General features: G+C 35.3%; 1 protein-coding gene across 1 annotated transcript in view; it reads right to left on the reverse strand.

Moving 5' to 3' along the window:
• Positions 1-6,251: 6,251 nt before the first annotated feature.
• Positions 6,252-22,781, reverse strand: part of LOC139151019 (transient receptor potential cation channel subfamily M member-like 2) — a 74,361-nt gene continuing 57,831 nt past the window's right edge. The window contains exons 19-24 of the mRNA XM_070723537.1: positions 21,374-21,548; positions 11,822-11,975; positions 11,240-11,391; positions 10,847-10,885; positions 9,939-10,077; positions 6,252-8,664 (exon numbers count right to left, since the gene is read on the reverse strand). Coding sequence (XP_070579638.1) covers positions 8,610-8,664; positions 9,939-10,077; positions 10,847-10,885; positions 11,240-11,391; positions 11,822-11,975; positions 21,374-21,548 — 714 coding nt within the window. The 3' untranslated portion in view covers positions 6,252-8,609. The remainder of the gene's footprint in view (positions 8,665-9,938; positions 10,078-10,846; positions 10,886-11,239; positions 11,392-11,821; positions 11,976-21,373; positions 21,549-22,781) is intronic.

Raw genomic sequence — 22,781 nt, forward strand, 5'->3', positions numbered from 1 at the left:
TGGAAGTGATGAGGGCGCTGTTCTACTTGACCGTTAGTGTGATTTTTCCTGTTTTTTTTTGGGGGGGGGGGGCAATTTCAGCCCATTTTTTTCCAACAAACGATGTCAGAGACGTTTATATGGTCATATAAAGCAGTTAAGTTTGTGCCTATGAATTTTTATCGACTTCTACGGCTTACTTTTGGTGCTATGTGTGTATTGTCGATCTATGGCTCGCTAAACATAGGCCTACTTTTGGGCTGCCGCAACTACATGCCCAGCTGATTCTTGTGAATATTTTTACATAGTTAGACAGTCTAATCATTATTGAAGCCCCCTAACTTAGTTTTATTCTTGTTCATGCCCTGCAAATCACTGCTTTGGCCTCGTAGGTTGTACACCGTCCCGCCATCAGAGAAGACAAGATGGCCGCTAGGCGAGCGGCAGACACACCTATTTTTCACACTTAATGTACCCACCTTACATACGGCCACATCATACGTCATTTGAAAGCTTATTATCTCTACTTCAAGAAAATTGACGATGTGGAGCTGCCAAGTAGGGCCATACCCCCCTAATTTGCATAATTCAAACGGATATCCAATTTGCAGAAATGCGATATAAAATTAGAAATTGCATTGTTGACTACTCTAAACATACTTTTAAACTCTCGAGTGATATATCAAATGAAAGGTATTTGCATGTAGAATACAACATGGGTATCCAAAGAGATATTTAAATTGATTTCACTGAAATATTTCCATATTTATTATGAAAAAATTATTTTCTCCTTTTGAATAACAATATTTTAATAATTTTAACACATGCAGCCACATCATACAGCCACACCATACGTCATTTAAAAGCTTATTATCTCTACTTTATGAAAATGCACAATGTTGAGCTGTCAAGTAGGGTCATAGCCCCTAATTTGCATAATTTACACGGGTACTCAATTTGCATAAATGCAATGTAAAATCAGAAATTTACTGTTAACTACTCTAAACATGCTTTTAAACTATCGAGTGATATATCAAATGAAAGGTATTTGCATGTAGAATACAGCTTTGATATCCAAAGACATATTCAAATTGATTTCATTAAAATATTATCTTATTTATATTGAAAAAATATTTTCCCCTTTTGAATAACAATATTTAAAAAAAAATTAATACATTCAGCCACATCATACAGCCACATCATACGTCATTTGAAAGCTTATTATCTATACTTCAAGAAAATTGACAATGTTGAGCTGTCAAGTATGGCCGTAGCTCCCAAATTGCATAATTCACATGGGTACGGAAATTACAGAAATGTGATATAAAATTAGGAATTTACTAACTACTCTAAGCATACTTTAAACTATCGAGTGATATATCAAATGAAAGGTATTTGCATGTAGGATACAAAATAGATACCCAAAAGAGATATTAAAATGATTTTATTGAAATTTTTTCATAATTATATCGAAAAATATATTTTCCCCTTTTGAATGACGATATAATAATAATTTTATCACATACAACTACATCATACAGCCACATTATACGTCACTTGAAAGCCTATTACCTCTGCTTCACGAAAATTGACGATATGCAGCTGCAAAATAGAGCTGTAATTCTTTAATTTGCATAATGCACACGGGTACCTAATTTGCATGAGTCCGATATAAAATTATAAAAATCCATTGTTATGTACTCTTCTTTTGCTTTTAGACTATCGAGTGATATATCAAATGATAGGTATTGGCATGTAGAATAGAACTATGAATTCCAAACACGTATTTAAAATATTCTTATTGAAAGTACGTCTAGTTTTCAATCGGGTTCGAACCCACAACATACGGCATCAGTCGCCTAGCGGAAATTTATATTTAAATCGCGAATATCTTGACTTATTTTAATATTCATAAAATTGTGCAGTAAATACGAGTAATGCCCACATTATGCAAAATAAGAATAAAATATATACAAAATAAGAATAATTTAGCAAGACAAAGAACAAATATCCCTCTCACTGAGATTCAGAGACAATGTATGATTTTCATTGGAAAAGCTCCTACTCTGAAATTTTCGAAAGCTCCTTCAAAAAATTACATCTTTAGACCTCATTACCTGTGAAGGTCATCGATGCAACAAATTCACATTCTCGACTTAAGAACACACACACAAAACCAACAGATACCAGATTCCAATTCATGCAATCAAACGGCAACATTCAAGGATTTGTTAAAGGCGAAACATTACGATACGTTAGAACAATTATGCCACAACAATACGATACAAAACACAAGATTTTTTCGAGATAAAAGTAATGAAGTAAAAATAAAAAGTAAAAGTAATTCTAGATCTTGTTTGATTATTACTAACTTTAGAACAATCGGATGACATTTAATTGTTATTCGATTTCCATTGAATTGCCTTCGAAACCTTGGAATCGCAAAAAGTAAAAGGGAACCAAAACATTTTCAGGTCCCCTATAGGCAGATCAAAACTTTCAAGTGCTCCTCTATCTACTATCCCTCAAAATTTCGATTCCACCCCCAATTCCTCCGCCCCTAATCACCATTATTTGTGAACGTAGCCTAATCACATACATATGAAACAGAAATATAAGCGTTACACCAATGCCAAACAAAACCTACAACAGCTCGATCTCTGATTCACATGAGCATCCACAAACATAACCAGACCGAAACGGTATACATTCTAGCTTCCTTACTTGAACAAGCGTAACTTCAGTGAAACAAAGTGGTCAAGTAATGCACATGTTTCACCAACCGACAATGAATTTTAAATGACTGATGAAGACAACTCTATACTCGAAAGGTAGCGTCAAAGGATCGCAGTGCCACAGTAGTCTTTCCACTCCAGGGGGGTTCAGGGCATGGCAGGATACGTAGATTAGGGGTACGTCTTGCCATGGCAAATCAACACTTTACACAAAACAGCCAAACATAACATACACAAATTTCAAACAACTATAAGATATGAACGATGTGTGGAGTTTGCTTTATCTTATTACATGTCACCAATTGTGTCTGCTGTCAAATTTATCTTCCATCCACAAGGCAGCTATAACTGTGGCAACCCTTTTACTCATGACAAAACTGTTTAAGAAAAGAATGATGATGAATTTGTAGAATTACTAGATGTACTGGAAATGAATGAAACTGTATCGCCATAAATGACTTGGATCATGAATCATGCCATACCTTTGACTACAGTTTACTCTCACATATTGTTTCGGCTACATAGTTACTTTTCAACAACTACAATAGTGTCGTTTATGGGGATCTTTCTTTATGTTTGGACTTAATAGTAATTGGTGATATTTTCCCAACACATCTTTACGAAAAAATGTCGGCGTTCAAATCATTACCATATATGTTAAAAATCAATATACCGGTATATATATATATATATATATATATATATATATATATATATATATATATATATATATATATATATATATATATATATATATATATATTAGTGCTGTTGCCTTGGTTACAACATAACAAGAAAATGTTGGTTTACTTGAGTAACATGAAACGGTTTTCATATGCTGTGAATGGGTATATTATACTCCAAACAAAGGGCATGTTTGGAGAAACGCTCTCTGACCTATAAAACTAGACATCGGTATCGGATAATAATGCAGACAACAAGAGCTATTCATATGTTTTGAAACATACATTAAACAAACAAAATATTCATTTCCAGACCTCATTTCAGCTGATTGTTCTCTGTGTTCTATGCACTTTTTGCACATCATAATGCATGTGATTGCATTGATACTGCTGTTAAAATTTTTAAAATACCGTTATTCAAAAGGGGAAAATAACTTTTTCTCACTACAAATAAGAAAATATTTCATTAAAACAACTTTGTATATCTCTTTGGATGTCAATTTTGTGTTTTACATGCAAATATTTTTCATTTGATATATCACTCGATAGTTAAGAAGTATGTTTAGAATAGTTAATGAATTTTCTAATTTTATAATGCATTTATGCAAACTGCTTACCTGTGTAAAGTATGCAAATTTAGGTTTACGGCCTTACTTGATAGTTCAACATTGTCAATTTTCTTGAATTAGAGATAATAACCTTTAAAATGACGTATGATATGGCTGTATGATGTGGCTGTTTGTGACGAAATATTTATAATATTGTTATTCAAAAGGGGAAAATAATTTTTCAATATAAATATGAAAATATTTCAGTGAAACCAATTGAAATATCTCTTTGGATATCAGAGTCGTATTCTACATGCAAATATCTTTTATTTGATATATCACTCGATAGTTTAAAAGTATGTTTACAGTAGTGAACAATAAATTTGTAATTTTCTATTGCATTTCTGCAAATTGGATACCCTTGTCAATTATGCAAATCAGGGGCTATGGCCCTACTTGACAGTTCAATAATGTCAATTTTCTTGTAGTAGAGATAATAAGCTTTCAAATGATGCATGATGTAGCTGTATGTTGTAGCTGTATATGTTAAAATTTTTAAAATATTGTTATTCAAGAGAGGAAAATATTATTTTCAATATAAATATGTAAATATTTCAGTGAAATCAATTTAAATATGTCTTTGGATATCAAAGTCGTATTCTACATGTAAATATCTTTCATTTGATATATCACTCGATAGTTTAAAAGTATGTTTACAGTAGTTAACAGTGATTTTTCTAATTTTATATCGCATTTCTGCAAATTGGGTACCCGTGTGAATTATGCAAATTAGGGGGGTATGGCCCTAATTGGCAGCTCCACATCGTCAATATTCTTAAAGTAGAGATAATAAGCTTTCAAATGACGTATGATGTGGCCGTATGTAAGGTGGGTACATTAAACTCCTAAAATAAGGCCCTTTTTGTGGATTCGCCGCTCGCCTATGAGGAACGTGTTGCACTCCGCTGACGCCTTGCTCACGTTTACAAATTGTTTAGGCCCAGAGATTGCAACAATATCACATATTTTATTGTTGTCAATCCAACTTATGTTAAATTTATATTTGATGCTTGGGTTACTATTTCGCGGTAGTCCTCGTAGGCATTGGCTCCCGATATTCCATTGGGTAACCGGAGAAGTCGGGCAGTTGCGAACTCGGCCATCGCCAGCGCCGGTGGTGCCGACCAACTCGGCCAGTGGGACTCGGCCAGGAGAAGTCTGCCACTCGCAACAAAGCAATATGATTGCATACGCATTCTCTTCACAGTTGAATGTGCCAAACAATTTTAACTTTTTACTACCATAGTTTGTTATTTTGTCGGTTCAATACTACTACGAACATTCAGAAAACAACTCAAAGTCGAAGAGCTGCCACGTCCACCCTGCAAAACATGTACGGTCTGCCTCCGTGTTTGTGAAGATCGCGCGCGTACCGTATTAAAGTTCAGGCAAACATTATGCCATTTCTTCAGTAAAATTCATGGCTTGACGACTCTTAACTAAGTTGCTTCACCATCTCCTATGACTTTTTAACGAACTTCAAGTGTAACTATGACGAAGACTGCAAAACTCGCTACCACGATCGCGATACACCGCCATCTTTAATTTTACCCAATGTGCGTTGAACTGTGATCTGTGAAGTTTGCAAACATTACGCTCATCTTATGAATGACATTTAGATCGCTTTCGTATATAACTTAAGTGAGACTTCAAAAACAGAAACACTATTATGGAGCATATATTCTAATTGGGTGCATAATGTACTGGCCGACTTCTCTTGTATTCGGTCATTGTCAACTGTCAGTGTCTGTCTGTTTGGAGTCGATGCAGGATGTGGTGGTCGGACATTCCCACGTCTGATTTTAATGACCCCTCAGCCTTTCAAGATAATAATATCGTTGTGAGAGTGGATTTGAGTGACCGTGATTTGTCACAGTATTCCTTTTCACTGGTAACGGGTAGTATATCACTGTCCAGTTATCATGTTTCAACTCGTCAATGTTGACTGAAGTCCGATAGCGTAAAGGCGAGTTTCGCCGTATATAACTCAGTGCATAGCGTATTACATACGCTGTACGATCGGCCTTGTACGGTAACAGCGCATACATGGCATCGTGAAATCATGCCGCAAATATAGGCGCACTGTCAGAAATTCACGAAACTTGTCACAAGCGTTGTTCAATAGCAAGTGGTTTGACACAACAAGTATTATTTTTGTTCAAGACCTGTATCAGTGTGTTTCGGGTCACAGTCTAAAAATAGCACACAGCTGAGAGGTATAAACCATCATGGCAACGTACGAATTCAGTTGTCAATTATCATTAGTATTTATTTCTCTCATACATAGATACGATGAAATTACTCTCAAACGTGTACATTACCTCATAGCATGTTCAATTTCGCATTAAATAATCATATTTGTGAGCTTTCGAGCCCATTTTCACGACCAAGTCGCTCGAACGACGTGTATTCCGGCATATTGCTTGTTTACATTCAGAACGAGGCTCTGCAGCCTATTGAATTATGCAAATTTCTATACGTCCGCTCAAGCTGCACAGGGGAAAGAAATAATCCCCTTGGGTAGGGAGGGGGCTTTTGTGCAACGGTTTACCTTATTTGATTTTAATTTAATTTTTGACTGTGGTATTTCAAATAAAGAGTCAATTTTCACATCTCATATAGAGTCTAAATTTAATGGCCCTCCCCCATGGAAAATGAAGGGTCCTTTACTTCTAATATTTTCTCCGGCACACTTCCACAGCTTTTGATATCGATCACTGGTATAATGCAATAATGCATCTTCCTTACTATATGCAACATGCCTTGGATGTTAAAAATACTTTCCATATATGGCAAGGTCAAAACTCAAGACAAAGTCATAGTCGTCGGTTCATTCCCAAATATCAAGGCAACGTACCAGGGTGTTTTGATAAATCATATGCTATCGATTTATTATGGCTTTTTCATTGCGTAAATAATAGCAGCCATTTTTGTTTTAGTACTGAATGATTATATGTGACATTATGCTGGTAAAATTTTGAATATGGATAAGATCAAATAAAGATGTCTTTTATTCATGGTAAAAACTACAAAATCACAATAATATTCGGCACGTCAAATCGTACAATGTTATTGTGAATACATTTTTCATGTTTCGTGAAAATGTATAAATGTTGTAAAGTCAACCTGGCTTCAATGTAAATAGGAATTAATATTATCGAGTCATCATTACTTAGCAAGTTTGTGGCAAAAATATACACAAAATATATTCTGTAAAAATGTGAACACGTTTTATTTAAATCTCCATATTGTTGCAGAAGTCGGCTTTCGAGTTTCTGCCATGAGAGTGCAGTTGTACTAAAAAGCATCAACGTGTAAGCCGTGCATTTAAAGTTGGTTAAATAAAATTGAACATAAACAAGTTTTTGTACAAACGTGGGATTTAAAAACATAGCCATACTTATAAATTGTCCTGTTTTGTTCTAATAACAGGTATAATCCCACTTTAGGTTACATAGCTTTTCTTCAAATGTCTTATAAGGACAGCGGTGATCTGTTTGAATCCAAGATATTAAAGTTTTGTGTAAGGATAGGATTTAACACTCTTTTCACTCTAAATTGCTATTACACTTAACTATGAAATTTAAATTGGATATTTTGTTTCGGTAATAAAACTACCGTAAACGAAACTATTGTCGGAGTACACAACAAATTGAAGCTAATTACTTTCACGATATCTTTTGAAAATTTGAAAACTCATCAATAGAGAAGGCCAATAACATATCGCTAAATTGACACTTTGGTTACGATATCGAGTTTTTCATCTGAAAGAGAAGATTTAATAATTCACACTTATTCTCGAATCTTTTTGCTTTTAGAGTATGATAAATCAACTTCAAAAACTAAAGACTATATAATGCACTACGTTTGATTGCATAAAATCCAAGTTACAAGTTATACACCCATTTATATTCCTAGTAGATAACAGGATAAAATCATACACCAAACTCACTGCGCTAGTTTTGATTAAACATCCAAGTAAGATACATTGACCGATATAAGATTCAATTGCAAAATATTTCAAATTTTGACTTCATCGAGTCATGGTAGAGGTAATATTTCGCGCACTGAAATTCAATTAAGATCTCGGTTTTCCTTGTTCTTAAAGGGAGTCTCTCCTTCGATGCTTCTGTCAATCAAAGCCAACATCATAGAGCTGCCATAGAAAGTGGCGCCAGAGCTCACTTTCTCATCTTTTTGGCCCATTTCGCAGAGAGCCTGACAGTGAACTTGAAGTTCATCGGCCATGGAATGAAAGTTATTTGTACACTTCTTGATAAACATTTAATGGACGATGTTAGTAAAGATATAGCTAAAGTCACGGTAACCATTGGGGCGTTTCTAAATATCAGACGCACGATTCATTACTTCATGAAATCTTGCTCGAATAATATTGTGTAAATCACATATAAAATGAGAAGCTGTAACTTCCATAACTTTATGGAAAAATGAAAAAAAAATCTTCAAAATGTTTGCCAGGATATCAGCCACTCACTTTACTGGCAAGGTTTGTTTCAAGTGCAGTCTTGCGAAAACTGGACTGTGTAAGCAGATACACTGTGAGGCTTGAATAACCAAATGACAATCTTCCTTCGCCATTTATATTACTTCTTCATTAATTTCAAAATCTCCGCAGCAATTTTCTCGACGTTGTCCAATCTGGCGTCGGAAAATGGAAATGAGTCATGTGAAAGATAAGTAAAAGCGAACATAAACGGACATTAAAGCAAAAGTTGCCTAATGGCAGATACATTTACAGCTCTTGTGTGGTACTTAGCAGAAAAAAAATGATGAAATTATCTCATTCTATCCGATAAAATAATTTACAAAACATACTGAAAGTTTTAAGTCAACACTTTCAAAATTTGGCGAAAAAATTGAAAGTGCACACCACGTACAATATAATGTGGCCGTTGAGGAGACAGCCTTTTTTAAATATGTAGCATGCAAGAAAGGGTGAATGGCAAAATTTGACAAAAATAAGTCAAAATGACCAACAAATTTCGTGCTTTCCGAACCTCAGAATAAAGTTTTCTCCTGATACTTTAAAGAAAATTGACAGTTATCTTGAAAATGTGTAACAAAGCATAATGTTTGGACTAAACAGTCGAAATGTACAAATTTTTATCATTTCAAGCTATTTGGAATCTTCGGACGAAATATTCAAGCTACTTGGAAAGGCAAGTCCAGATAAGAATAGGTTATGAATGACAATAGTAAAATTGGTCTTAAGCTTTGTAGTCATGTGGACTCATGTGAATTCACGCGTATTATTCTATAGTACAGGCAACTCATCAGTATTAATTTATCTGACATTGTGTTTTGATGCAGAGGCATGTCATCATCTTCATCACATATCGGAAACGTTCCAAAGAAGACATATTTTAAACGAACATGAAGGAGAATGCCGAATTTCATTCTCATTTGATAATGTAAATTAGAAATCGCTTTCTAGTCAACTTTCAAATATTTGACGTGTCTTAGGATTATCAAAGAACTGCAAAAAAATAAAAATTATGCCCATGAATGTAAGCAGCAAAATTATGTAAACTTATTCAGACCATCGCTTTGAGAAAAAATAATATTCAGAAAAAAAAGTGGACAGACAACGGATACTTCTTTGCGAACGTCAATTTACAGTAACTCTTTTGTCAAGATATATTTCGCAGACACAGGAGCCACAATTTGATCAAAATAGATCAGAAAAACATAATAATGAAGATTGCTTTTGAGATAAAAAGAGTCAATGGGATGGGCGAAGGATGGTGGGCAGAAGAATGCCACAGAGTTGAATGGTTGCATGTTTGGATAGTTTCGGGATAGAGAATGAATGAATGAATGAATAAGTGAATGAATGAATGAATGAAGACGACTAGCACATAAGAAATGTGTCTAGGTTATTATGACACATGAAATGTTGAAGCAATAAATACCTTTTATCAGTGGATGAAACCGTGTTTTCAATGGAGTTCATCCGTTGTTGGTTTTTCTTGATGAAATAATTCTGTAAATGTTTCCTTTCAAACAGATTCAAATTTTCATCGGTGCGGCTGCCTTTTTCCAACCAAACACCTACAAAACATACAATGTAACTTAAGTTTAATATTAACGAATTCAAAGCATTCTCGATCGGACTCTAAATCACAAGTAACGCATCAAGTTGCGAAGACTTCACAGTCAAAATCGCTCGACAAAATTCCATTTTTGGATTTATTTTTTGACTGCGACCCCTCTACAAGTCGTATAGTTCGTGAAGGCATGAAGTTCACACAGATACTGGCTATCATCCGTCGCACACGAACTTAAGTTAATAAAATCAATGAATACATCGCTACACTTGAATTTGGCGAGCTTCGGGGACAATTTTGTTCAACAGCAGATATGTGCGATTTAAAAGAAATCTGAAATTTGTGTCCAGGCTCTGTAACTATTAATTGAGATGGTCATCATCATAAGTGTGTGAAATACATTACCTCCAAAAGTAAAGATTCATTTATTCACTCATTGAGCCAGTCATCCATCCATCCATCTATCAATCTATACATTCATCCATCCATCAATTCAGTCACTCCTCATTCATTCATTCATTCATCCATTCATTCATTCATTCAGTCAGTCAGTCAGTCAGTCATTTCTTCATTCTCGACGGCACAGTACACTGTTTCGTCAGCTAACGATGCAATTGCTTCGTGTCTCTGGCCTTACTGAAGCGAATGTGACCATAGAAAAGTTCTATAAGCAAAAAGATACCATTAGTATGGTTCCACGCCATCTTACCGCAGTTACGGGTTAAGATTGACATGTAAATCATTGCTATAAATTGATTGATTGGAAAACTTACTGAGGGAATGGGACTTCTTGTCTGTCTTACCCATAGTGCCTGTTACGAGAAAAGAGCATACTCATTCTTCATACAAATTCACAATTCATAAAATCTGACTATGGATTTTATACAGTATAAATAATGAGCTACACCAGCGATCATATAAAATTTCGTTAATTCGTTAATGTCTATATTTTGAGTCGTCAAGTAGTCACAATTTTATCATTTACTTCGTACTAAGGAATAAATATATGTTGTATTATAACAAAGGCAATGCCAAAAAGCTACAACAGTTTTCCAAATAAATGAATTGTGCCAAAACATTCTTCAATAGAAAAGAATGTGATACAATGTTACATATTAGTAAATTATGAAAGTGGAAATGTCTCATAAAATGAAAACGTTACTTGCAATTGTTCAGGTAGATGATGAATCTATACAAATGATTAATAACAATGAGTGGTGGCGCCAATGTTGGTCTGTCTTGATACTCGCTTATCAGTCCAAACCGATAAAACCGCCAGATTACTTCTGCGTTGTCCTGCACTCTTTGAAATGTAAAACTGGAGACACAAAGAACACATCATTTAGCAAAGAATTAAATAAATGCAAACGACCTTCTGTAATTTTGCTTTGTGCCTCAAACAATTTTGTAATTAGAACAACGATTGTCTTAGTTTCATTTCGCAAAAGTGAAAATCAAAAGTCTTTCAATGAAGTACAACATCTTAATTACTTTTCTAAGTATCTATTTCAATGACGGGCGAATCTGGATGGAATGCTTCGGACACTTACTTGTGTTATTTGTAATATGTTTGTCAGTTACCTTTATTTTTTAGTTCATGGTCATCACAAACGTTTGAAGACAGAAATTAGTTTTCCCCTCTTTGTGAAAGTCCATTTGTAATGGACTGACGCATTTTGCGAACGAGTCTCCCCTTCTTTGTGAAAATCTATTTATAATGGACTGACACATCTTGAGATTTAATTTACCTGAACATAGCAATGAGTAAGTTGATGAGCAATATATTGGAAATAAGCATGTAGATTGCCGTAAGAGTGGGTGCAACCCATCGATATTCCTCAACTTGAGGGCAGACATTCATGAATCTTGGATCTTCATAACAAGTCTCGTTTTCAACCAGTCCTTAGAAGCAAAGGAAAAATCGGAAGAAAAAAAATCATTTACACAGGGCATTGTTGGAAATATAGAACCAGAGGCGTAAGATTGATTTATGTTGTATCTTGAACTATTTCTACGCGTTAACCTTGTTAATTCATAATTTAGGTTATTTTCCGAGGATAAATCCATACAATGTTTAAAGCGCAGTGGTCGTCGCGCTGCGCATGCTCCTGAGGGGGTCCCCCTTGTTGTCAACATATCCAATAATGCCGCACTATAAGTTACGGGTTGATTATAATGTTTGCGATATTGCCACTTGTTAAAATGGCGGCTGATCTGTCACCAGCATACCAACTTACCAAATCTAGTAATTACACGCTGGATTGAGATCACATTTTATCATGATTTTCTTGAATCAGTTGAATGGGGCTCGGCTACTGTTATCGCTCAAGCCATGGAGTTAAACACTTACCTGGACATGTACGTGTGTATATGCAAACAGACTATCAATGACCGGGCTGTAGTCTATAGCTACGACATCGCTAGCAAGAACGAGAGCTTTCATTTCAAGAGGTCCAACAGAAGTACAATTGAAAATAACGCAAGCTACAGAAATCCACAGCTGTCAGAGCAATGCCCGCTGCAGCAAGGAGCATATGTTCCGTAGTCTGCATGAACGTCCGTGTCAAGAGAACCGGGTATATGGCGCGCTACACTCGCAGGCGAGCGGCAGGCTCACCTATTTTTCACACTTAATGTACCCACCTTACATACAGCCTGATCATACATCATTTGAAAGCTTATTATCTCTACTTCAAGAAAATTGACGATGTGGAGCTGCCAAGTGGGGCCATAACCCTCTAATTTGCATAATTCACATGGGTACCCAATTTGCATAAATGTGATATGAAATTAGGAAGTTCATTGTTTACTACTCTAAACATACTTTTAAACTATTGAGTGATATATCAAATGAAAGGTATTTGCATGTAGAATACCAAATTGATATCCAAAAAGATATTTAAAATGGTTTTACTGAAATATTTCCATATTAATACTGAAAAAAATATTTTACCCTTTTGAATAACAATATCTTAAAAATTTGAACACATACAGCCACATCATACAGCCACATTATACATCATTTGAAAGCTTACTATCTCTACTTGAAGAGAATAGACAAGATTTAGCTGTCAAGTACGGCCGTAGCTCCTAATTTGCTTAAGTCCCACGGATACCAAATTTCCATAAATGCGATTAATATTAGATATTTATTATTAATTACTCGAAAAATACTTTTAAACTATCGAGTGATATATCAAATGAAAGGTATTTGCATGTAGAATACTAAAAGGACATCCAAAAATATATTTAAATTCATTTTACTGAAATATTGAAAAAATATTTTCCCCTTTTCAATAACAATATTTAAAAAAATTTAATACAAAAAGCCAAATCTTACAGCATCATCATACGTTATTTGAAAGGTTACTATCTCTACTTCAAGAAAATTGACAATGTGGAGCTGTCAAGTACGGACGTGGCCCTTAATTTGCATAATTTACATGGGTACCCTATTTGCATAAATGCGATATAAAATTAGAAATTTATAAACTACTATAAACATACTTTAAACTATCGAGTGATATATCAAAAGAAAGGTATTTGCACGGAGAATACAAAATGGATATCCAAAGAGATATTAAAATGATTTTACTAAAAATTTTTCGTACTAATGTAGAACAATATACTTTCCCCTTTTTAATAACGATATTATAATAATTTTAACATATAGAACCGCATCACACAACCACAGCAAACGTTATTTGAAAGCCTATTATCTCTGCCCCATGAAAAATGACGATATGCAGCTGACAAATAGGGCTGTAATGATTTAATTTGCATAATGCAAACGGGTAACTAATTCTCATGAATACAATATATAATTACAAAAATCAATTGTAAAGTACTCTAAACTTACTTTTCAACTATCAAGTGATATATCAAATGATAGGTATTTGCATGTAGAATAGAATCATGAACTCCAAACGTGTATTCAAAATATTCTTATTGAATATTTTCAATTAAATCGTAAACGTTTTGACTAGTTTTTAATATTCAAAATATTGTGTACTAATAACGAATAATGCTAAAGTTTTGGAGATAAATATCTGAATTTGTTTTGCAATTGATTTTTTGTTTATTAAGGATACGAAAACTGGAATATTTTCCTGTGTAATTCCCATATAGCTGAAAAACAAGAATACATAAAACCAATTGGAACTAATTTGGGATAATTGGGTCTTCATATTTTGCAAATTTTCTAAAGCGTGTTTGTGCTCTATAGTTGAGTGTTGAAATATAACAAGTTACTCTTAAAAACAAGTAAAAAGAAAAGCAGATGAGCTTAAATTTGCAAATTAAACCGACATTACTTCACCATCCGATTATCCCAAATTAGTTCCAATCTTGTTATAAATAGCTGTGTGTTGAATGACCCTTTTGTATTATTGATGTCATTTTTGTTTCAATTTCTCTAGAAATCTTGTTTGATGGAGACATCATTGGTTACTACATCTGTGTTACATCTGTATTTTCAGTTCAGTTATGTGGAATATGTAGACGGAAGGCACCATATTTCATTTATCGTATTTATTGTCATATAATGAAGGAAAAGCAACTCAACACACCGTTCATATCTTCGTTGTTTGCATTTTGTGTATGATATTGTGTATATTGTCAGTGTATATTATGTTTGGCTGTTTTATATAAAGTGTTAATTAGCCATGGCGATTATTCTAGTTAAGAGTAAAACACTAGCACCACTTACAAGTTGGTACCTTATGCTAAAAATACAAGCGGAACAAAATGACGCCCACGAGGAAAGTTCGTGGGCCGCCCAATTATAAGTGGATGATGCAGTCCAACCTTTCACAGATCAAAATTCATTGACTATTTTCTCAATAAATCGTGAAGAAATAAACACACACATCAAAGATACGACTGATTTTACAAGGAAAATTGAGACAATAAAAGTTCCGGCCAATGCGACATTGGTAACACTAGACATTGTTTCAATGTACACTATACAACGCACAATGAACCAATGGAATCAGTCGACAGATCATTAAATCAGGAAAGATCATCAAATGATTGCATAATCAAACAACCAACAACAAAATACATGATAGCTATGCTGAAAATAATCTTGAAAAACAACACTTTCAAGTCAACAGTGAATTTTACCGTCATGTACTTGGGTGCGGTACGAGATCTCCAGTTTTACCAGAAATTCCCGACTTTACATTTCACAAGACAAAATGAGAATAATTCAGCAACACACTGAACAAATATCGCTCTGACTGAGATTCAGAAACGATGTATGATTCTCATTGGAACTCAACACGAGCTTAATGAATTCATATCAAACATGAACAAATGCATCATACTTTCAAATTTTCGAAAGCTCTTCCCAAGAAATCATATCGTTAGACCTCATTATCTATAAAGGTCATCGGTGGAACAAAGAGAACATTCTCGACTGAAAACACACACAAAACCAACAGATACATTGCGGTTCACGAAACCAAACGGCAACATTCAAGGGCCTTGTTAAACGCGAAACATTACGATACATTAGAACAATCATGCAACAACAAGGCAATAGAGAATACAAGATATTTTCGAGATAAAAGTAATGAAATGCGACCAAACGATTCTAAATCTTGTTTAATTATTACTAACTTTGGACAATCGGATGACATTTAAATGTTATTAAATTTTCATAAAATTAATTTCAAAACCTTGGAATCGTAAATAGTAAAAGGGAACCAAAACATTTTCAGGTCCCTATATGCAGATCAAAATCTCCAAGTACCCCTCTACAATCTCCCAAAATTTTCGAATCCTACCCGAATTCCTCTGCCTCTCATCGTTATTTGTGAGCGTAGCCTAATCACATACACAAGAAACGGAAATATAAGCGTTACGATGATGCCAAACTTCACAAAACCTACAACAGTCCGATCTCCGATTCAAATGAGCGTACACAAATACAGCCTGAACGAACAGTAGACATTCTAGCTTCCGTACTTGAACAAACTGAACTTCAGTGGAACAACTCGATTGGTAACACCTACAATCATTCAATCAGTGCGTATGTTTCACCAAAAAAACTGAAGGACTGATGAAGACAACTCTACTCTCGAAAGGTAGCATCAAAGGATATCGCAGTGTCACATTAGTCTTGCTACCCCATAGGGCAGGACATGTAGATTAGGGCTACGTCTCGCCATGGCAAATCAACACAATACATAAAACGGCCAAACTTAACATAATATACACTTACAATATACACATATACCATACACAAAATTCAAACAACTAAGATATGAACGATTTGCGGAGCTGCTTTCTCTTATTACATGTCACCAATTGTGTCTGCTGTCGAATTAATCTTCCCTGCACAGACCTTTGTTCCTGCCAAGGCAGCGATAACTGTGGCAACCCTTTTACTCATGATAATGCTGGTGAAGAAGAGGATGATGAATTCCTACAATTACTAGATTTACTGGAAATGACACGAATGATTTGGATCAGGAATCATGCCATTACTTTGACTGCAGCTTATTCTGACACATTGTTTCAGCTACAGAGCTACATTTCAACAACTTCAATAGTGTCTTTCGTGTGGATCTTTTTGTTGCATTGATACTTAAATTAATTTTTTAAAATACCATTATTAAAAAGAGGAAATATTTATTTCGACAGAAATATCAAAATATTTCAGTAAATTAATTTAAATATCACTTTTGATATCACTTTTGTGTTTTACATGCAAATACCATCACCACAGACCATACATCACTCGATAGTGTAAAAGTGTGTTTAGAATAGTTAACAATGAATTTTCTAATTTCGTATCTCATTTCTGCAAATTGCTTACCAGTGTAATTTATGGACATAAAGGGGTACAGCCTTCCTTGATAGCTCCACATTGTCAATTTTCTTCAAGTAGATATAATAAGCTTTCAAATGACTTATGATGTGGCTGTATGATAGGACTCTATGTGTTAACATTTTTAAAATATTGTTATTCTAAAGGGGAAAATATTTTTTCCATATAAATATGAAAATATTTCAGTGAAATCCATTTCAATATCTCTTTGAATATTCATTTTGTAGTCTACATGTAACTACCTTTCATTTGATATATCACTCGATTGTTTAAACGTATGTTTAGAAAGGTTAACTATAAATTTATAATACTATATCGCATTTATGCAAATTGGGTGAATTTACTGATTGCTTAGCAAAAATCCACTCGATTGTTCAAGCGAGTGATTGCTACTGTAGTATGGTTATTGGTGATTTTAATTCAGATCACAATTCCTTATTTGGTTCGTCATTACATAATTTCTGTAATGACTATAATTACTGTATTTCCGACAAGCTCTTTTTGCCTGATAATTCCTTTACATATGTTAGTGATATGCATGGCTCCACGTCATGGTTAGATCATTGTATATCTACCTATAGCAGTCACCAATCTATAAAGTCTATGGAAATCTTGTATGACATGATGTTATCAGATCATTTTCCACTTAGTATTACATGCAATGTTGCTATCTTGCCATCGTGTGACTCTAGTAGCTCAGATATTGCAAACCAGGGTTGAATTTAAACTGGTCTAAGGTCAGCATCAAACAACGTGACTTGTACACTGCTGTCTCAGACAGACTTCTTGCAGATATTAATATTCCTACTGATTCACTATGCTGTAAAGATATTCACTGTAAAGACAAGAATCATGCTGACAGTATTTCTGATTTTTATGACAATATCATTTATAGTTTACATTTTGCTGGCACTCGAATAATCTCAAGTACAGAAAATAGTAAAGGATGTGCAGTTGTTGGTTGGAATGACCATCTAAAAGAGATTCATGAAATTGCCCGTGACGCATTTAAATTATGGCGTGAGTCTGGTAAACCCAAGCATGGTCCACTGTATGATTTTAAACGTTGTACTCATGCTCGCTTTAAGTATGCGTTACGGGCGTGTCGAGCTAATGAAGAGCAAATGAAAGCAGATGCTATGGCCAAAAATCTTTTGGTGGAAATCACAAAAAATTTTGGCACTCCATTAATAGTAAAAAGTGTTCGTCCAGGCCAAACAATGTGGGTGGCTGTACTGGCGAAGCTAATATTGCTGATATGTGGCGTAACCATTACTATGGCGTTTACAACTCAGTGAATACGACACATGACCAGAAGTTTGTGTTAGATGTTGTTGAAAAGTGTACTCTCGAAAATGATTTCATTGTTTACCCCAGTGACATTAGTGATGCCATAGGGAAACTACAGGCTGGTAAATCTGTTGGCCCTGACTATCTCTCAGCTGAGCATTTTATGTATGCTAGCAGTAAAGTTTCCATTTTACTCAGTATGTGTTTCACGGCGATGTTTGTGCATAATGTTTGCCCTAGTCGCCTATCCGATACTGTTTTAGTTCCCATCATAAAGGACAAAACAACAATATCAATGACAAAAGTAACTATCGTCCGATTGCAGTTTCGACAGTTGCTTCTAAGCTTATGGAATTAATTTTACTTAGAAATATTGAATGTTATCTTGAAACGTCACATTACCAGTTTGGTTTCAAATCTGGTCACTCGACCGATATGTGTGTCTTTGTACTTAAAGAAGTAATCAATTACTATAGAAAGCATGGTAGTAATGTCATTGTCACTTTCATGGACGCCTCCAAGGCATTTGACAGAGTCAACCACTGGGTTCTCTTCAAAAAGTTGATTGATCGCAAAGTACCAGTGTATTTTGTCAGATTTCTCCTGAGATGGTATCGAACTCAACAGACTTTTATTCGCTGGGGTGCATGTACCTCCAGTGGTTTTACTGTCTCCAATGGTAAAGCAAGGTGGGATCTTGTCACCTAAGCTTTTTAATATCTATATTGATCATTTGAGCTTTATGCTGTCTAATTCCAAAACAGGTTGTAACATTGGAGGACTTTTCGTCAATCATTTAATGTATGCTGATGATATTTGTCTGATTAGTCCTTCTGTCAAGGGAACTCAGAAGTTAGTCAATATTTGTAGTGACTATGGTGATACTCATGATATTTTGTTTAATAACAAAAAGACCAAATGTATGTGTGTGAGATGCGATTCATCTATGATTCGTCACATTCCTTCTGTGTATCTCAATAGAGTTAAATTAGTATTTGTCACAAAGAAGACACATTTGGGTTTTGTTCTCAATGATCACTTTCGTGATGATGACGATATCGAGAGACAGATGAGATGCTTTTATATATCAGCTAATATGCTTATGAGAAAATTTTCTCGATGTACCTTTGAAGTCAAGAGTGTTCTTTTCAATACATATTGTTATCAATTGTATGGCGGTCCAATTTGGATGAAATATTCTGTTAATATTATGAGGAAATTGAAAGTTGCGTACAATAATGCTGCTCGTCTTTTATTGGGTTATGATAAACGTAGTAGTGCAAGCTCTATGTTTGTATCTAACAGAATCAATAACTTTGATGCCTTGCTAAGAAGGCAAATTTATGGTCTAAAGCAAAGACTTCTGAGAAGCAGTAATGATATTGTACGATGTGTGTATGACTCATTATATTTAAACTCCGAAATGATAAAGTTATGGAACAAGCTTCTTTTTGTATAACTTAACCAAGCTGTGTATATTTATCACCAGATTTTCTTTTGTTGTTATATGGACAATGAGTCCGAAATAAAGTCTATAATAATAATAATAATAATTATGCAAATTAGGGGGTTATGGCCCAATTAGGTAGCTCCAAATTGTCAATTTTCGTGAAGTAGAGATAATAAGCTTTCAAATGACGTATGGTGTGGCTGTGTGTTGTTGCTGTATGTGTTAAAATTTTTAAAATATTGTTATTCAAAAGGGGAAAATATCGTTTTCCATATAAACATGAAAATATTCAGTATAATCAATTTCAATATCTCTTTGAATATCTATTTTGTATTCTACATGGAAAGACCTTTCATTTGATATATCACTCGATAGTTTAAATGTATCGTTAGAGAAGTTAACAATAAATTTCAAATATTACATCGCATTTATGCAAATTGGGTACCCTTGTTAATTATGCAAATTAGGAGTTTATGGCCCTACTTTGCAGCTCCACATCGTCAATTTTCTTAAAGTAGAGATAATAAGCTTTCAAATGACGTAGGATGTGGCCGTATGTAAGGTGGGTACAAACTCCTAAAATAAGGCCCTTTTTGTGGATTCGCCGCTCGCCTATCGGCTGTGGAGAATCCAACTCCACCACGAAGTTTACCCCGTTAGGGGATGCAAACGAGAATTCCGAGCACAGGTATCAAGTCAAGCGAAGGACCTTTCCTAGATCTTCTTGCTATGTTTTGGTTTACTCATTTGAAAAGGGATTCAGACCTACCCGGCGATCAAGAGGTACAACAGCGAAGTTTCCGTAGCACCGGTAGGCCAACGCTAGCTAGCCGTTGGATCACTGCCATGACCGTGCACAGGATCTCTCGATACTTCCCTATGTGTAGCCGTGCAATTTTCCTGCCAAATGCCGCGAAAACCCGCTCGTTTTGTCTGCTGTTTCCTGTCATTTGACTATTTCTTGCCACGTATACTAGAAGAAGTTAGAAATGGTGATAAACAGTGGGTCGTGGGCCAAGTCGTCGGGGGCCGGTAGGTTGTGGGACCGGGTTCTCTTATATCCGTGTATATACGTCAACGCGGTGACAATCTCCCTTATCGAAGCAACAGCATCTCCCGTGCCCTGCTCTGGCTTGCTGATCATGCTCTTGAGTGTAATTTTGTGTTAGGCGTTGTGCTTGTTGCTGGTCTACATATATATACAATGTTGATCATTTTAGAGATGCATTTTTACTATACATAGCATTGTGTACAACCAGCGTGACCCCCCGCGCGATCAAACCCATTTGTTCACTGTGACTGCGTGCACTAAACTCGGCGACATAATGTGCCGAGTGTAGTGTCTCAATGTTCGTAGGTATAGGCCTACATGAGTTTAAAGGCCTACATGAGTTTATAAATAGAAATACACCACTGAAGTTCGTTTCCGATCTTAATATTTTACTATTGCATGATGTTGAGTCTTACAAAGGCGTTAACAAAGTGGGGGACCGCTCCCATCTCACTCAGATTGAAGTTGAGAAGACTTATGTTTACAAAAATTCATGTTTATCAACAACAAAAATCGCGCCCGCGCAGCGCGACGACCACTGCGCTTTAAATAAGTTGAATAGTTCACATGTTTTAGAATACTTTATCTATGTGACGTCTATGAAAATGACCACCTGAACGTATACTTATCTTTCCAAATAACTTTGAAAATATTCAATGAAGCTGGTTGTGTACCTTCAATTTCCTCCAAAAACAGCTCGCCGTAAAGCTGCCAGTAAGGTTTATACAAGGATCGAACCATCAAATGAAAGTGGGGCTCCATGTTTGGATATAAGATAGCCTCGTTAGCAATGCCAAAACCGGCAATGAATACTATCAGAATGAAAAGGAAGTAGGTGAGATCTTTAATCTGCAACAGAAAAGTAAATTCAATATTAATGTATAAATCAATGTTGTCATACTTGTAATAATTCTGTGTCAGATATCTGTCTGTGCACGAATCACAGGCGAATTAGAAATTACGTGTGTTGATTTTCCTGTTATGATCAAAAATCAATCCAGATAATTAATAAAGTATTAATATGAATGATACGGGAATAATAAAATTTCTTTTCCGTGAATTGTCTATTTCGTGTAAAAATCTTCTGGTAGCCCCATTGTTGTTATAATTAAGCAATAACCCCCGCCGCAGGAGGGTATACACGAGATTTTGGTACAATACGCGACCTATAGCACGAGCCGATAGGCGAGTGCTATATGGAGCGAATTGTACCAAAATCGAGTGTATACCCGACTGCGAAAGGGGTTATTGCTATTATATTATATCAACTTGCGTGTATTTGTTGTCTTACTTGGGTATTTTCATCACTCTAAGCGCCAAATGCAGAAAACGGACGTCTGAGAGATCGAACGTCGGAAATTCTGCGCCCGAGACCAAGCATTTTTGTAAGTTGGGATTCCGTACAGGCACACAGTATCCTACGATAAATACGCGTTACGTCCATATCGACATTGCATTTTATTCGCATGCAACACGAACGATACTTGTCAAAAAATACCTGCTGCACTTACACAGAAAATGGGTCAAGGGTACAAATCAAAAGACAAAGAAACAATTTTTTCGTAAATTTACATAAGAACAATAGTCCTGGCTTTTTTGGCATACTAAAAATAGATTTGTCTCATTCTGTACCGCATACCGTCGTCGCCACATTCAGCGGTGACACAGTGAAGTTACAGGATCTATATTTGATGGATAATTTGAACGTTAATTGTACCAGAAAACAAGAAGTTTTAAAATAATCCAGACTTGCGATGACTGCCACTGTGATGTACAGTTGTGCAGATTCTGAGTGTGTTGCCCGATGCAGGGAGAGCTGGACGCTGACACTGCTCGTTGCATTTGATGTCAAATATCGTCGCAGTCGCCAGGAGTCATCCCATTGTTATTTTAAACTTCTTGGTCTACATCGTTAGGAAGTCACACTTTGGTAAATAATATATGACATACCGTTACTGTGAGGAAGTGTCAATTTATTTGTGTACGAACGAATACTATCTTCATTTTAAAGAGCGGTACTCGGATATATCGCGTCTCGATTCCCGCAATATCAAGCAAAGTGCACGGTGCGCTGTCGCCCTA

This window comes from Ptychodera flava, chromosome 15 (assembly GCF_041260155.1).
Source record: "Ptychodera flava strain L36383 chromosome 15, AS_Pfla_20210202, whole genome shotgun sequence".
Classification (NCBI taxonomy): domain Eukaryota; kingdom Metazoa; phylum Hemichordata; class Enteropneusta; family Ptychoderidae; genus Ptychodera; species Ptychodera flava.